Source organism: Myotis nattereri, assembly GCF_964212035.1.
Source record: "Myotis nattereri genome assembly, chromosome: 15".
Taxonomy (NCBI): Eukaryota; Metazoa; Chordata; class Mammalia; order Chiroptera; family Vespertilionidae; genus Myotis; species Myotis nattereri.
In genome coordinates this window covers 38,419,444-38,437,560 of record NC_138090.1, presented here as the reverse complement: position 1 = coordinate 38,437,560, position 18,117 = coordinate 38,419,444, and the positions used below count along the sequence as shown (strand labels likewise).

At 48.1% G+C, this 18,117-nt stretch overlaps 1 protein-coding gene across 1 annotated transcript in view; it reads right to left on the bottom strand.

The window, feature by feature from the left end:
- Positions 1-15,751, bottom strand: part of SIPA1L3 (signal induced proliferation associated 1 like 3) — a gene marked incomplete at its 5' end in the record, with an annotated part of 148,841 nt that extends 133,090 nt beyond the window's left edge. Inside the window, 2 exons of the mRNA XM_081106713.1 lie at positions 9,490-9,620; positions 14,254-15,751. Coding sequence (XP_080962839.1) covers positions 9,490-9,620; positions 14,254-15,751 — 1,629 coding nt within the window. The remainder of the gene's footprint in view (positions 1-9,489; positions 9,621-14,253) is intronic.
- Between the last annotated feature and the right edge of the window lie 2,366 nt (positions 15,752-18,117).

Here is an 18,117-nt window from a genome sequence, read left to right as displayed (position 1 = left end):
TTTTCTGTTACTTTGTAGACAAAGTAAATTCTAACTGATATACTTCATAACAAGTCACATTAATAAACTGCAGGTTCAGTTTATTGCACTGTATTTCAAGTATGATAGTAGTTATCTAGTTATATGTATAAGTCTGTTTAAGAAAGATTTTATTATCTCCATTTTACAGATAAGAAAGTGAAAGTTCACCCTGGCCAGGTGGGTCAATTGGTTGGAGTGTTGTCCCAAACACCAAAAAGGTGGTGGGTATAATTCCTGGTCAGGGCACAAATCTTGCTTGTGGGTTTGATCCACGGTCAGGGTGCATATGGAGGCAACTGACCAATATTTCTCTCTATCTCTCTTCCCCTTCCTTTCTCTCTAAAATCAAAAAAACCTATCTTCAGGTGAGGATTAAAAAAAATAAACCCACAAGTGATCATTGATAGTAGGGTAGGTAACTGGTACTCGACGCCTCCCACAACAACATCAAAATTACAACTAAAATACAGAACAACCATCATTTAGAACCACCTGAAATCTGGCTGAATGGAAGTCCTACAACTAGAGAAGTAAAGAAGAAAGTACATTGAGACTAGTAGGAGGGGTGGAGGCGTGGAATGGGCTGGTCCAACACCAACGTGTGGTGTTTTTTTAATTGGGAGGAGTATCTCGGCTGCGGAAGCCTCCCGTGAAGAGCAAGGTGTCCCAGCCCACACCAGACCCCTCAACCCAGGGTTCCAATACCAGGAAGAGAAGTCCCTGTAACTTTGGGCTGTAAAAACCATTGGGGATTGTGGCTAAGTGACATGGAAGCTGCTGGAGACCCAAGCAGTTCCTCTTAAAGGGCTGATTCTGGAGACCCAGGCAGTTTCTCTTAAAGGGCTGGCGCTGGAGACCCAGGCAGTGGCTTGGGGGGATCCAGGAACATATGGGGAGGAACTGGATTATCTAACATCAGAGCAAGAACACAGGGGTGGCTTTCTCCCAGACAGAAGTACTCACAAGGGTCATTGTTACTATGCTGAGACCTCCTCTGCTGCAGAGCTGACTGCCAGGTGCCATATCTGAATCTCCATTCAACTTGGCTCTCACACTGTTTGATCCTACCTGGTGATTCTCTGAAACACCACCCAACCTAAGCTGTTTGCAGCGGCTTTTCCATATGAATGGCCTGTTATGGTTCAGGCTCCAGACTTTCCTAAAATCTCTCACACAAGTAGCAGCTGGCTTCAGCGTGCCCCATACATCTCAATAAGAGGCCCCATGCCCAGTCCTAGCAGCAGCCTGCCTTGATTCTCAGCTTGGCCTTTCCTGAGCACTTCCAATCCTAACACAAGTAGCAGCTACCTGTAGATCACTCTGCAGCTCCTGATGGGTAGCCCCAGGTAGGGTATAGACAGTGGCTGATTTTGCACCTCCAGGGGAGGACCCCAGAGCCAGTGCACCCAGCCTCAGACCATGCCAGATTATAACTATACATCCATGAGCGACACACTCAAGGGACAGACTCAGTGAGCACTAAAGCTCCACTGAAGCAGTCCTGCTCCATAGGGGTGTCTCCTGCAGAGCTGCTCTTCCATTGTAGTTGCAGCTGATCCTCATAGCCAATTGGTCTTGGGGTCAATTCCAGCGACACCAACAGCAATCAAGGCTCAACTATAACAGGATAGTGCACACAGCCCACATAGAGGTGCACCTAGAATGCGCAGCTCAGGTGACTGGGAAGGCTGAGCCACTGGGCCCTATAGGACACCTACTACACAAGGCCACTCTACCAATTCCAGGAGACATAATAGCTCTACCTAATACATAGAAATAAACACGGGGAAGCAGCCAAAATGCAGAGATGAAGAAACATGTCACAAATGACAGAACAAAAGAAACCTCCAGAAAAAGAACTAATGAAATGGAAGCAAGTAAACTATTAAATACAGAGTTCAAAACAATGGTTATAATGATGTTGTCTCTTTCCTCATGGTCACAATGGTTATAGTGAGAGCTTCAAGGGACTTAGTGAGAATTTCAAAGAAATTAGTAAGAACATCAAAGACATGAAAAAAGACAAGTCAGAAATAAAGGGTATACTAACTGAAATGAAGAATAATTTCAGGGAATCAATAGTAGAGTAGAGAATGCTGAGAATCAAATCAGCAATTTGGAATATGAGGAAGCAAAAAGCATCCAATTAGAACAGCAAAAAGAAAAATGAATCCAAAAATATGAAGATAGTATAAGGATCATCTGAGACAACTTCAAGCATCCCAACATTTGTATCATGGGTGTGCCAGAAAAAAAGAGAGGGAGTAAGAAATTGAAAACCTATTTGAGAAAACAATGCCAGAAAATTTCCCTTACCTGGTAAAAGAAATAGACTCTAGGAAGCATACAGAGTCCCAAACAAGATGAACTCAAAGAGGCCCACACCAAGACATTATCAATTAAAATGCCCAAGGGTTTAAAGACAAAGAGTGAATCTTAAAAGCAGCAAGAGAAAAGTAATTAGTTACCTATATGAACCTATAAGATAGCACCCATATGACTGTCATCTGATTTCTCAACAGAAATTTTGCAGGCCAGAGGAGAGTGTCAAGAAATATTCAAAGTGATGAATAGCAAGGACCTTTAACCAAGATTACTCTACCCAGCAAAGCTTTCATTTAGAACTGAAGGTCAGATAAAAAGCTTCACAGACAAGAAAAAGCTAAGGAAGTTCATCACCACCAAACCATATTATATGAAATGTTGAAGGATATTTTTTCAACAATTGAATCTAAAAAGCAAAATAAATGAACAAGGATTCTGATGAACAAAATACACTGATGAATAAAACAGAACCAGAAGCATGGAAGTATGGAACAGACTGACGAATCTCAGAGGGAAGTGGGGAAGGGGGGTGGGTGGGAAGGGATTAACCAAAGATCTTATGTGCATATAGAGGCCCGGTGCATGAATTTGTGCATGGGTGGGGTCCCTTGGCCTGGCTGGCGATCAGGGCTGATCAGGGCTGGCCAGCTGGGAGGAGGGACCGTGGGAGGTTGGCTGGCCAAGGGAGGAACTGCAGGAGGTTGGCTGGACAGGGGGAGGGACTGCGAGAGGTTGGCTGGCAACAGGAGGTTGGCTGTGGGAGAGCACTGACCACCCAGCCGGCTGCGGGGAGGGACTGTGGGAGGTTGGCCGGCTGCGGGAGGTTGGTTGTGAGAGCACACTGATCACCACGGGAAAGCTCCTGCGTTGAGCGTCTGCCCTTGATGGTTAGTGCATGTTATAGCTATTGGCCGGTTGTCCAGTTGTAATGGTTGCTTAGGCTTTTATATATATAGATATGCATTACCTATGGACACAGATAATAGGGTAGAGAAGGCTTGGGGCAGGGTAGGAACCCAGTGGAGGGGGATAATGGGGACATCTGTAATACTCTAAATACAATAAAGATATTTTTTTAAATGTGGAAAAAAGAAAAAAGAAACACCCCACAACTTAAAAGAAAAAGAAAATGTAAGCTCCAAGATGTTAGGCGCCTTATCTAAGATCACCGCAGCTAAGTGGCTGAACTGGGTTCCAACCCAGGCTTGAGTTCTCCAAAGCTCATTATCCTTTTCCTTTGAAAATGTTTTTGTCTGTGAAGTATAATCCATAACACACATAAGCAAAGCTGAAGGAATTATCACAGAGTGAACATCTAGATAATCACCACCCTATAAAAAACACAACATTTCTAGCTCCCAGAAGCCTTTCTGTGCTTTCCCCATGGCAACCTTATCCTGATTTCTAACCCCATAACTTATTGTGCCTGTTTCCTGCAGGTTGCGTTTTTTATATCTGGCTTTTGTCTCTGAATGCAATGGGTATGAGATTTGACCATGTTGCTGCAAGAGGCTGACATTTTTACCATGATGGATTTAATCCACTCTACTGTTGACAAGCATGGAAACGGCTTCCAGTGTTCAACAACTGTGAGGTGCTGTCAGGAACATTCACAGAAGCACCTCTTAGTTCACATGAACATATTTTCTTTTGGATTTATACCTAGGAGAAAAATTGCTGCATCACCAGGCTTGTTAATATGCAATTACACTGCACTACAAAGTTTTCCAAGTGGTTGTACCAATTTCCACTCGCCCACCCTGTCTGAGAACTCCTGCTGCTTTGCATTCTCACTAACACTCGCTCAGGCTGGCCACTAGGTGATGCCATACCTGGGGCTAGGCACAGTAGTTCCAGGACCACACCAAGATGGCACAGCAGAGTCTGCAGCAGTACAAGGAAAAACCCCTCCCCTGAGGGACTGTTAACAAAATACACTTGGGTTTATGGTTTAAAGACTAAGGAGGACCAGTTCTAACTGGTAAAACATGTTCACCCTATGTCAACAGACACAGGAGGTGGCGAAAATAATGTGTCATGACATTGATTTTAAATATACAGCTGACCCTTGCCAAACTGAACCTGGGCAGGAGGTGTGCGTGGAAGGAATGGAATGACCTCATGCTTGGGAGTTCCCAGTTCTGGTCTTGGCAGTTAATACAAACAAATCTCTTATCATAAGCAGGGGAGTATTGAAATAGATCATGAAAAGCAATGACATCTTACACTTTGGCCTTGGAACTATGGGTTCAATTAATGGATCAACAACAAGATCAGTGTATTAGTATCTTGCAGACACTGCTCCAAAGCACCCTCTGCTGGGACTAGGGAACAGCATGGACCAGAAATCCTCATATTCTCTTCCACAACGGAGACAGGTGGCCTATGGTCACATTTTGGCTCTGACTACTTGACCCCAAGCTTTTCCTTCCTTGCTGGGGACAATAAGTAGGGCACTGGCAGGCTGCAACAAGTGGCCACCTCTACTTTCTGACTGGTCCTGTCCACTGCCATGTACTACCTGGATTGTGACAACAGCCTCCTCCAGGCCTCCTTCCTCCTGCCATCCTGCCAAGGCCCTTCTTCCCATAGCAGCCTGAGTCAGATCATGTCTCTGCTCTACACAGAACCTGCTAAGGATTTCCCATCACTTTCAGAATAAAATCTACACTTACTGCTCCTCCTGCAAGGCCCTGGCATCTCACTGAGGGAAACTTGTCAGGTGAGCCACAAAAGGACCTCAGGGCCACGTAAACAAGGAGGTTCCTATCTACACAGATGGTTCTCCACCAGCATCCCTGCCTTTCTCTGTGCTGGGTGCACCCTCCTTTAAGCACGTTTTCCTGGGAGGCCACTTGGGAGTCAGTCTGCCTGGGTTTGAATACTGGCTCTACCCCTTCTCCAGCTGTGTGACCCTGGGCCCTTTTCCTCATCTATAAAATAGAGATAATAGTGCCTGCCTCAAAGGGTTATCAGGATTCAATAAGATAATCCATATACAGTACTTAGCATGGTATCTGGCATACAGTGAGCATTCAATAATATTAGCCATTATTACATGTACATGTGTCAAATGTATTTGCACAAAGCCACACATGCAGTTAAGAATTAAAAGGTCTCAATCAATATACTATTACATTTAATATAAGATTCTCCCTTTTCCACTTTGTACACTTAGGTACTGTTTAAATTCTTAACAGTGAGTGACTGTTACTTTTTAAATAAAGAAAAAAATAAAAATATAAACCTCTAACCTTAACAAAACTAAGGTCTGTCAAAAACGCACACTGGGAGGTCTAAATGGAATTCACTGAGCTTGGTGGACCAGGGAGTTCCTGGTTTGGGTCTCCCTATGTCATGGGAGACATTGCCAGTAAAGGGGCTGAGGACAGGGCAGTCCTGGCCTGGGTTTGTCCTATCCAGGTTTAGGGGCTGACACTTAGGTGTGTGCTGCCAAAGCCCAGCTCCAAGTCTGTCCTTGCTCCAGTGGGAAGTTAGGTGCTGCCAACACACTCTCCTTTTGCCAGGAGATGTAGGCCTGCTTGGCTGTCTGCTTGGTGGCCGGTGGTGGTGGTGGCCATATGGGGCAGACCAGCCAGCTGGCTTGGAAAACAGCCGGGGCCCTCGCTCTGGTCCCATGCCTTGGTTTATAAGAGCCTGTTACATGTGTGTAAACAGGAGAACAGAACTCTGTGCATGAACTCAACCCTTGCTCCCCAGAGTGCATCTCTGACCTCGCATCAGAGGGCGATGGCCACGACAGCAGTGTCATCATAATATCTGCCACTTAGAGCTCCCTGCCTTGCAGCCTTGTGCTTCCACACCTGTGCTCTTCTTGCCACTTCAAGAAATGGGGCAGCACAAAGTCTATTTTACAGATGAAGATACTGAGGTGCCCAGAAGTAAATCCATCTGCCGAAGGTCACTAGGCTAATGAGTGGCAGAGCCAGACCGAACCCAAGGCTGTCTGTGCCCAGAGTCAGAATTCAGTTTTGACCTGAGAGTGAATGTGATGAGTGGTAAAGAGCATGAGCTCAGGACCCAGGCAGTTTGGGTCCATGTCCAGCTCTGCCATAGACTTCAATGTCCTCATCTACAGAATGAGGATCATAATGAGACTGTAGAGAGAATTTGAAGGGTAAGTGCATATAAACACTTAGGACAATGCCTGGCAGGAATACTAGTATGTGCTAAAAGTGTTAGCTATTGTTGTTACTACTCTGAGGCTATGAAATCCTCTGTTCTGCCACCACGACAGAAAGGGTCTTGGGAAGGAACCAGGCAAATCTTGCTGCCTTTCCCTCCAACTCCAGATGATGAGGTCCCCGGGCCTGAGTGCCCAACAGGGCAGCTATGCAAGGACTCAGCCTACGGCTGAATCTACGTATGACCTGTGTGTGTGTGTGTGAGGATAAAGAAAGGGCTGCTTGTGGTTGTGAACTTCATGGTGGGTCTAAATTCACAGGACTGACTGGCATGGACAAGGGGACAGTGGAATGAGACCACTCCCAACCGCTGACTTCATTGGCCTTTCCTTAAGTGTCAGGCCCAGCACTGACCACTTTATATGTGCAATCTCACAGAGCCCACACCAGTCCAATGAAACTGAAATTCCTAAGAAGGAAACAGGCTGTGAGAGAAGCTACATGCCCAAGATTTCATAGCTGCTGAATGGCCAAACCAGGATCCACACCAGGCTGCCCTCATACTCATTTCTCCTTCCTTGCTTTACTTTCCACCTTGTCATACACACTATATAATTTATTAAGGTATCTGTGTATTGTCTGCCTCCCCCATAGGAATGCAGCCCCATGAGTATTTTTGCTGCCTTATTCATTACTTCCTGTTCTCTCAGTGCCCAGCATAGAGTTGGCAGAGGGCAGTGCTGAGTGATTCTCTTTTATTAAAAAAAATATTTTTTATTCATTAGAGAGAGAGAGAATCAACATCAATTGGCTGCCTCCTGCACATCCCACAACCTGGGCACGGGCCCTGGCCAGGAATAGAATCGGCAATCTCCTGGTGCATGGGTTGATGCTCAACCACTGAGTCACAATGGCCGGGCCTGAGTGAATCTCTATGGGGTGGATAAAACTCCAACCTGTGGCCCTGAGCCTCAGGCCCCACCTGGGCAGACTGGAGGTTGGTTTTGTGGGTAGTAAGGAGATGGAAGGAGGCACATGCCAGAAATGGCTCTAAGTCAGTTTCAAGCTTATTGAAAAGGAGCCACAGCAAAAATATTGCACCCTGATCCAATATCTCCACACCAGTCTCATGACTCTCAGAATGTGGAATGCAGTCTGGTATTTTAAAAATCCATTCTACATATTCTATTTCCACTAACAACAACATAAAAATACTGACACTAAGCTGAGTTCACAACTCATGAATGGGTCTGACATAGAGTCTAAGCTGTTACTGAAATCCCAGAAACAGCTGAGCTGTGGTTGGAGCACAGGCTGACACCTCACTGTACCACTTACTGGAGGGTGCTTTGGGCAAGTCCCTTAACCTTTCTATGCCGGTTTCCTCACCTGTGAATGGATAATAGTGCCTTCATCACAGAACTGTCATGACATTTAAGTGAGTGAACAGACATAAAAGGGTATAGAAAATGCCCAACACATAGTGTTAAACAGCTATAGCAAATATTATTAGTATTTGGTGATCATTGCCACTACACCTAGCAGTTTCCCATGTCATACAACAGTGCCATACAGTGTGAGCTCTCTCCTCACATTCTGCCCCAATGCTCATGTGGCCAGAAAGGCAAGGAGAGAGAGGAGAGTGCTGGAGAGACAGGGGTAGGTGACCACCTGCAAAATGGGGCACAAGGTTTGGGGGCTGCCTCCCCTCAGCTGCCACAAAGCTTCTGTGTTATCACATTCCCCCTCAGTGGGAAGGACTTCATGAGGGGTTGGGGCTGGGTTCTTAGTATAGCATCTACCTATCTGGATGAGTTCCAGGCTTGGCTGGCCCCTCACACCATGTCTGGGCAAACGCCAGGCCCAAGGGGCTATGCAGGGCTGAGGGAGACCCATTTTGGGGGACCTTCCCAGCTGACAATTGCTTCTTTTCTGGAAAGGTTTTTTTGGAAATCTCCATTGTGTTTGTTCTCCCAGTTCCCCTTTTTTGGTCAAGCAGCCTCCTCCAGGTGGCTCTGATGGAAGTGTCAATAACAGTGCCTTGCGCCCTGTCCCAGTTTCCTCTATCATCCCTGATGACAATGGCTGGCCCGGGATGTGTGTGGACTTGTGATCCAAGCAGAGCCAGAGTCCTTCCCAGAGATTCAGCAGATAAGAGTGTCTTCCCTGTAGAGAGAAAGTCATAAAGATATAGAAGAATTGAGCGGCCAGTCTTCATTTTCCCGTGACATGAAGAGAGTTTGTTGGAGGCAAAAGAGAATGACATTCACAATCTAAAAAGCTGAGCAGAATGGAGAGATGAGGAGGCAGAGTCCTCTGGTGACATGGTTGGAGTGCCTGGGGCCACCATGCCAGAAGGTAGCCCTACCCCTGGATTTGCAGATATATGAACCAATGAATTCTTTTTCTGGCTTAAAATGTTAGAAGTAGATTTCTGTTACTTACAACTTAAGAGCCTAATCAAGCAGGGTGCCCCCAATAAGCCTTGTTCCTTAGTAACAGCTGACATGTAATCCAGAGGAAGGCCTCTGACCAAGCCAGGACAATGGGATTCTCCATTCAGGATGAAGAAATGCAATGGGAGTGTTTTGAGCCATCAGCATCAACAGCAGTGCTTTGGGCTGAGATTTCCCAATTCCTTGCCCTGCCCAGGCATGCTGCCTTAAATCTTTTTTCCACTCTGCAGGACACCTCATGGTCCTGAAAGAATCCTCTACATACCTTCCTTTAATAATTTCTTGCAAATAGAAGACCCAGGGCTCTGCAGTGAGACACAACAGATTCCAGTTCTGGCCTGGACACTCATTCACTTATCTTAGACAAGTTTAATTTCTCTGAGTCTTACTTTTCTCTTCTGTAAAATGAGGAGACTCGTGTTTGTGAAGTTATCGGGAGGATTACATGAGATGAAGCAGTTGAAGCGCTTGCCCATAGAACCTGGCACAGAGGAAGAGTGCACAGATGTGAGCAGCTATTATTTACATAATAGGGAACCTACCTCTCGGGTCCGGAAGATGATCCTATACTGGTACTGAGGCCCATGGTCCTTGTGGTCCTCCAGCTTCTCCCGTTTGATGCTTACAGCCACTGGCCCTAGCTTGTCATCCACACCAAAGTAATTGGCATGCTCTGTGAGAGAAGAGTAGGTGAGTTCAGAGTCAGCTCTCTGGTGATGTCCCACGGCAGGCCTGCTGAGGGGATGGCGGGTGTAGGCTCTCAGCCCGGTCACGGCCACATTCAATGGAGAGACCATAAGAGGTGAACGCCCATCTTACTACACCATATCTGCCAAGTCACACAACTTGAGCTTCAGTGCTCTCTCAGAAATGAGGGCCCTGACATTACCCACAATTCATAGAGCTGATGGGAGGGTAAAATAAAGCTACAAATATAAAATGTCAGTGTGGTACACAGCACGTAATAAACCCAGTGTCATTGTGATTCTTCTGTATTTGCAAATGTTCATCAGTTTAGTTGCCAAATTACCTCTCATGAAATGGCTAACACTCTAGAAGTGATTAAGATTCTAGCTAAAGAGCCTTTGAAGCCTGACTAGCAATGTTAGATGTTTGGCCCAAGTCACTTGATAGGCTTCTCATCAGTAAAATGGGGTCAGTAAGTATGGACCCACTTCTCAGTATGATTGTGAGAATGAAGTTTAAAAGTACTAAACACTCAGCACAGAGCCAGGCACACAGCAAGCAAGTGAGCAGTGCTAGCTATTACTATTCCCAGGGCATAATGTTTGTCACAGAAAAAGGACCATGATTCAGGTCCATAAGCATCACCTTTATCTGATCGCATTTCTGTAGACCCAGGAAACTTAACCACTACTCTTTTTTCCCTTGTGCTGACATAGCCATTAAGGAGTCATGGAGGAAGTCTCTTGCTCTTTCCAGGAAACGACAGCTGTCTCACCCCCTTTCTAAAACATGCTGCTGTTTTATTATGCTTCCAGAAAACTGTTCTTCCTGATGTATAACCCAAGTATCTCCTGCCTGTGGTAGATATCCATCAGCAGTCTGACTTGATCCAAGTTCATGAAGTCAGCATCTACCCACTGTTAGAAATTCCTTCCCATCCAGTGCTCTGATGTTGATCTGATGTTTCATGGGATGCTCTTGCAAATCAAAGGTTTATCTAAGGCAGGGGTGGGCAAACTTTTTGACTCAAGGGCCACAATGGGTTCTTAAACTGGACCGGAGGGCTGGAACAAAAACATGGATGGAGTGTTTGTGTGAACTAATATAAATTCAAAGTAAACATCATTACATAAAAGGGTACGGTCTTTGTTTTTTTTTTAGTTTTATTCATTTCAAACGGGCCGGATCCGGCCCGCGGGCCGTAGTTTGCCCACGGCTGATCTAAGGCCCAAATAATATGTTAGTTAATGACCCAATCAGAACAGCACCTACAGTGGGTTCAATAATTTCCCCAGCTGGCAGAGAACAGAGTAAATACTATACTCCGCAAATACCAGTTCACTCCTGAAGTGGTTGTTGGGTTTGTTTTTTTAATACACTAATGCATACCCAGGTATCTCCCAATTGGTCCTGGCATACAGTAGGCACTCAATAAATAATGACCAATGACTAATTAATTTATGAGCTTCCAGGGCTACAAAAAAATACTTTTTTAAAGTAAGCTGCTTTTTAAAAAGTTACGTAAGTACTTACTACCAGCCTGATGAAGAGCTACATGCTTTAATGTACAATCCTTTTTGATCCTCATGACAGTTCTTTCATGTAGGTATTTCTAGGTGTGAGTTGAAAAGAATGTATCCTCTGTTAATTAGGTACAAAATTAATATGCACAACTGTATACATATGTATATGTAATATGTATACAAAATAAATATGTACTAATATCAAAACCCAGTTTTGATGGGTTATTCAAATCCATTTCCACCTTATTGTTTTGGCTCCTAGATCCATCAATTTCAATGAGAGGCCCGGTTAGCTGCTGCCACTGATTATGGATTTGTTCACTTCTCCCTGTATACATATACATATGCCCCTAAACCAGGTTGGCAAATACAAAGGTTCACAACTATTAGAGCTTTTTGGTAAATTTTTAAATATCAGCATGAAAGGACCTTTTCAGTTCCTCCTAAAAGAGCTTTTAGCCTTGAAATACATTTTGTGTGATACTGAGGTTGCCTTACCTGCTTTCTCTTGGTTAGCAATGGACTGAAACTTCTTTTTTAATCCCTTTATTTTCAATTTTTGTATCATTTTGTTTTTGGGCATGTGATACTACTACAATCATGTCTATTCCTCACATGAGGACATGGAAGAAATGTGTCATGTAGTTAATAAGCTATGGAATGAGCCCTGACTGGTTTGGCTCAGTGAATAGAGCGTCGGCCTGTGAACTGAAGGGTCCCAGGTTCGATTCCGGTCAAGGGCATGTACCTTGGTTGCGGGCACATCCCCAGTAGCAGGCATGCAGGAGGCAGCTGATCGATGTTTCTCTCTCATCGATGTTTCTAGCTCTCTATCCCTCTCCCTTCCTCTCTGTGAAAAGTCAATAAAATATATTAAAAAAAAAAAAAAAGCTATGGAATGAACACCCCAAGCCCAGGGCTGCCTGACTACAGAGACTGTACTCTGAGCCTTGCAGGATGACCGAATTGATATTGGTTATGCTTGAGTAGGACACTGCTTTAAAAATTTTTTCAACTAGTTGCTATGAAGTATTAGCTGCCTATCCATTCATCCCTTCTTCCTTTTTAGGAAAACCCTCTAATCTTGGGGGAAGAAAAAAAAAGCGACTATGTCTAGGTAAAAACCTCTATTACCCAGCCTGCTTTGCAGATAGGAGCAGACAATAAGCAGTAACAGTTGGATGGGTTTCTGAGAAAACTCTTTAAAAGGGAGTGACTTGAGCCCTGACTGGTTTGGCTCAGTGAACAGAGCGTCGACCTGCGGACTGAAGGGTCCCAGGTTCAATTCCAGTCAAGGGCATGTACCTTGGTTGCGGGCACATCCCCCGTAGGGGGTGTGCAGAAGGCAGCTGATCGATGTTTCTAACTCTCTATCCCTCTCCCTTCCTCTCTGTAAAAAAAAATCAATGAAAACATATTTTTTTAAAAAAGGGATTGACTTGACAGGAGGTCTGCCTTTTTGCCCTTATCCTGTTCTCTTTTTCTCTGCCTGGAAACATGCATGAAATGGCTGGAGCTCCAGCAACCATCTTGGACTAGGAGACCACCTGAGGTCTGGAGACCATGTACTAAGGTTGGCATTCCACTGATGCTGAGGAGTAACAATACCAGCCCTGGACTGCTGACCTCTGAACTTCTTCATGAGAGAAATAAACTTCTATGCTGTGTAAGCCTGCTACTGGTAGTTGTAAGCAATTGTGAATTGATTCAGCTACCAGCATTTAAACGTTAGAAGAATTCACCTTTTAAAAAATTTGAATTTCAGGAGAATCTTGAAAAAAATCAGAAAGGATGGCAACCCTGGGTTTGTCTGCATTTCCTACATGACAATGATGAGCTGGACCTGAGCAGGAGCTGCCCTGTGCTTAGTCCCTGGTTGGTGTGCTTAACTTCTGTACATGTCCTGCCTGGGTTTGTGGTCTCTGCACTATGCTATGTTGCCTCGTGGAATTGCCCCACCAGCACCAACAAATTTAATGATATATGAAGCCTGTCTCTCCCTGGTGTTAATGACTTCAAAACATCAATAATTCCACCTTCAAAGGGGATCCAGAGTCTGCTTATTTCTTCCCTGCCCCTATCCTAGATGTGTCTAGCATCGGCTTCTTCTTGGCTCTCTACCCTGAGAGGGAGGCTGTGAACTTCGTCCTCTCCTGCTCAGAACCTCCTGCAGCTCCATCTCACTTGGGGTAAAAGTGAGAGTCCTCACTATGGCCCACAAAGTCCCATATGATCTGTCCCTGTCACCTTTCTGCCTTAGCTCCTTCTCTTCTCCCCCAGTCGTTCACCCCAGCAACAATGGCCTTCTTCCTATTTGGTGTTTCAGGACTATCGTACTTGTTGTTCCCTGTGCTGGAAACACTGTCCCTAGTTTTCCCCCCCTACCTCCTTCAGCTCAGTACTCAAATGGCACCTACTAGGAGGTTCTTCCCAACCATTCCCTATTGAAAATCGTAACCTCCCACCCTGACACTTTATTTTTCTCTTGGCTGCTTTACTTTTCTCCATAGCACTTCCCACCATATGACACCTTACATATTTTATCTATATATCTAGTTTTAAAAATATGTTTTTATTGATTTCAGAGAGAGGAAGGGATATGGAGAGAGATATAGAAACATCAATGATGAGAATCATTGATAGGCTGCCTCCTGCACACCACCTACTGGGGATCGAGCCCACAACCCGGGCATGTGCCCTGACCAGAAATTGAACTGTGACCTCCTGGTTCATAGGTCCATGTTCAATCACTGAACTACACCGGCCAGGCCATTTATCTAATTTTATTGTTTGCCTTACACCCACCCCTAAAACATTATAGTGCTAGGAAAACAAGATTTTTGTGTTTAACTGTCCAATACTGTATCCCCAGGTTCTAGAGAGTGCTGACATACGGTGAACCAGGCACATGTTTGCTAAATAAATGCCTACCTATTGCCTCACATAGCTCAAGGTTTTGGTGTGCCAGCCCTGTGTCCTGAGGCTTGCTCACTAAATCTTCACAGCTCTGCTCTGACATAGTTCCCAGCACACAATGAGTGAATGAGCAGGGGAGTCTCAGAGACAAACTACCGCCCGCCTGCCTGCCCCAGTCACCTTTGCCCACGAAGTAGTCCTGGTAGTACCGGGCGCCCAGGTCCACATGCTCGATGCTGTACTGCTGCGGGCGACTCTGCGTCCTCTGTTGCTCCTTGGGCACCTCCAGCACAGAGATGCTGGCGTTGGTGCGGTAGGTGCTGGGGTCGGCCAGGCGGCACTCGCTCCCACCCAGGGAGGCGGCTGAGGCCCGGGAGAAGCTCACATTGCGCTCACACTCGCCACCGATCTCATTGCGGAAGTGTGGGCAGCTGAGCAGCAGGTCATTGCTGTTGTCATCGCCCAGGTCCTGCTCCAGGTTCTCCTTGTAGTTCAAGTCCTCCATACTGGTGAAGGCCGGGTCCAGGCCCCCAAGGCCATGGGCCCGCGACACTGTGAGGGACTCCATGGCCGAGGCGGCTGAGGCCCCAGTGGTGGTGTTCCGCCTCTGGGCTGAGGACACCCTGTTGGCAGCCGCCTCATGGAGGTCGAACAGCATGCTTTGCACATCAAAATGGGCGAAACTCTTCTGGCAGACCCATGGCCTGGTGGCCTCCGGGGGGCTCCGCCCTTCCTCTGCCTCCCCTGGGGACCGGCCAGTGTCACCTTCTGGTTTATTGCTCCTCAGCTTCCGGAAGATGGACGAGTCCACTGTGTCCCCACTGCCCAGGCCCCGCACAGGCTTCTTGCGGGCCCTTTCCTTCTCCTTCCCGGGCTGTAGTGGGAGAAGGTTGTCCCTGGTGGGCTGCTCGTGGCGGAGATCTCCCTTGGCTCCGCTGATGCTCCCTGGAAGGTGTGGGCCTGAATGGGCCTGGAGGAGCTCCGTGAGGTTCTGGGAGCCCTGGGCCTCTGGCTGCTCGTTCCGGAACTCGTTGAGAATGTCAAAGAAGCTTTGCTCAGGCATGCCCTGCACATCGATAGAGGAGGTGCTCCCATATTCACGGAAGAGAGGCAAGGCCCCCATGAGCCTACCCCCCTTAGCTTCCCCCATGTCCTCCATGTCACACTCGCTGAGGGTCAGCTCACTGCTGCTGCGATGCCGCAGGGGGAGAAAGGCCCTGCCAGGGGACCGGGGCCACCCGTCCTGGAATTCCACATCTTTGGACCGTCTCCTGGAGAGTCGGTGGAAGGCCCGGGACCCTGAGGAGGCTGGGGTGTTGGCGGCAGGCTCTCCATTCTGTATGCTCCTCAAGGAATGGGCCACCTTTGTGGTCTTTGTGCCATCTGTGTCCTGTGAGGGGCTCGGGTTGTTCTGCTCTCTCAGGGCCTCTCTCTTGGGTGGCCAATCAGCCACTCTTGCACGCACGCCCATCTTGGGCACTGTGGGGGTGGTGGGACTGGGGCGGGTGATGGCAGTAGCTGGGCTCTCACCAACAGGCTGGGGCATACCATTCTGGACCCAGAATCCCATGGGAGCATAGTCTCCTGTTTGTGGCCCGGGGAGGACATTGGCTCCCCTAACCCCACAGCTGGCTGCCAGGTCCATGCCATCATTGGGAATGGGCCGATAAGTGGTCATAGTCCACAGGCACTGGAATGCTTTGGGCCCTGTAAGCTGTAGAGTAACTTTATGGGGTCCTCTGGCCCTCAGCCATTGTTCAGGGCTGCCAGTCCCAGGATGAAGGATGCTGGCTCCTGAAGCCTAACAGAAAGGTTGTGAGTCTGTGGAGTCCAATTCTCCACCATCGCTGTGGAAAACCGAGCCAGGACAACCTCAGGAGGCAGGTGTTGTCCCGGGAGCTACAGACTGAGTGGTTCAGCAGGGCAAAGCAAACAGCAGATGGAGGAGAGGGCCAGCAGACTGCAGGGGTGCCATGCTGAAAAGGGAGAAAAGGCAAAGGTGAGATGTGACATCACTGCTTCCAGAGAGTGACTTTTTTGGACAGCTTCACTCACTTAAAAAATCTTTTTATTATGGATATTTCCAAAAATATCCCAAAGCAGAGAGGAGACTATGAAAAGCCACCCCACCAATTTCAATAGCCATCCTATCTAATAAAAGAATAATATGCAAATTGACCACCACTCCAACTCACAAGATGGCCGCCCCCATGTGGACACAAGATGGTCAGCAGGGGTGGGCAGTTGGGAAAGATAAGGCCTACAGGGGGAGGGCATTAAGAGAGGACCAAGCCAGCAGGGGGAGGGCAGATGGGGGCAACCAGGCCAGCAGGAGGAAGGCAGTTGGGGTCAACCAGGCTAGCAGGGGAGGGCAGTTGGGGGGGACCAGGCCAGCAGGGGGAGGGCAGTTGGGTGCGACCAGGACAGCGGGGGGGGGGCAGTTGGGGGCAACCGGGCCAGCAGGGGAGGGCAGTTGGGGGGGACCAGGCCAGCAGGGGGAGCTGTTGGGGCAACGAGGCCAGCAGGGGAGGGAAGTTCTGGGGGACCAGGCCAGCAGGGGGAGGGCAGTTGGGGGCAACCAGGCCAGCAGGGGAGGACCAGGCCAGCAGGGGGAGGGCAGTTTGGTGTGACCAGGACAGCAGGGGAGGGCAGCAAGAGAGGACCAGGCCAGCAGGGGAGGGCAGTTGGGGGCAATCGGGCCAGCAGGGGAGCAGTTGGGTGTTGATCAGGCTGGCAGGGGAGTGGTTATGGGCTGATCAGGCTGGCAGGCAGAAGCGGTTAGGGGCAATCAGGCAGGCAGGCAGGCGAGCGGTTGGGAGCTAGCAGTCCTGAATTGTGAGAGGGATGTCTGACTCCCCATTTAGGACCGATCCCACACCAGGCAGTCAGACATCCCTCGAGGGGTCCCAGATTGGAGAGGGTGCAGGTTGGGCTGAGGGACATACCCCCCCGCCACCCCCTTCACTGTGCATGAATTTCATGCACCGGGCCTCTAGTCCTATATAATAGAAGCCTAATATACTAAGTGCCTGGTCATCTGTTCAAGCAATCTAAGTGTAATATGCTAATGATATGCTAAGGCCGCTCAAATGCTCGCTATGATGTGCACTGACCACCAGGGGCCAGATGCTTCAAGTGGTAGGTTAGCTTGCTGCTGGGGGCTGGCCGATTGGAACTGAGTGAGATGGGCTGGACACGCCCTGGAGCCCTCCGGCCCACATTGTGCACTGGTGGGGTCTTTCAGCCTGGCCTGCACCCCGTCAGGGGATGTTGGCGAGCCGGTTTCGGCCCAGTAGTGGAACAAGTGGCTGCTATGATGAGCAATGACCACCAGGGGGCAGACACTCAATGCAGGAGCTGCTCCCTGGTGGTCAGTGTGCTCCCACAGGGGGAGTGCCGCTCAGCCAGAAGCCAAGCTCATGGCTGGCAAGTGCAGCAGCAGTAGCAGGAGCCTCTCCTGCCTTCGTGGCAGCGCTAAGGATGTCCGACTCCCGGCTTAGGCCTGCTCCCTGCAAGGAGCAAGCCTAAGCCATCAGTTGGACATCCCCTGAGGGGCTCCCGGACTAAGACAGGGCACAGGGTAGGCTGAGGGACCACCTCCCACCCCTGCCAAGTGCATGAATTTCGTGCACCGGGCCTCTAGTATATTATAGTATTCTTCACTCATCTGTGAGAGATATACTTTAAGACCACCAGTAGAACCCTATGTATTATTATGCTTTTTCCCATACATATAAATATGATAAAGTTTAACTTATAAATTAGACAAAGTTCCTCAGATAACACCTGGGACTCTACAGACATCCCTGCCAGGGACCTGCTACCTCAGCTGGGGTCCCACGGTCAACGAATCTCCAGCCACCCTGGGCGCAGGCTCCTGTAAGTTCTGAAGCATGCTGCCCCCTGACTGGCCCAACGTCTTAGCCTGGGGCACTGCAACCACGCAAGCAACAGACACGTGAGCAGCCCACTCCAGTCCAAGGAGCAGCAGCCCCGTGAGCAGCCTGCCCCAGGCCTAAGAGCAGAAGCCTCACGTGACCTCCC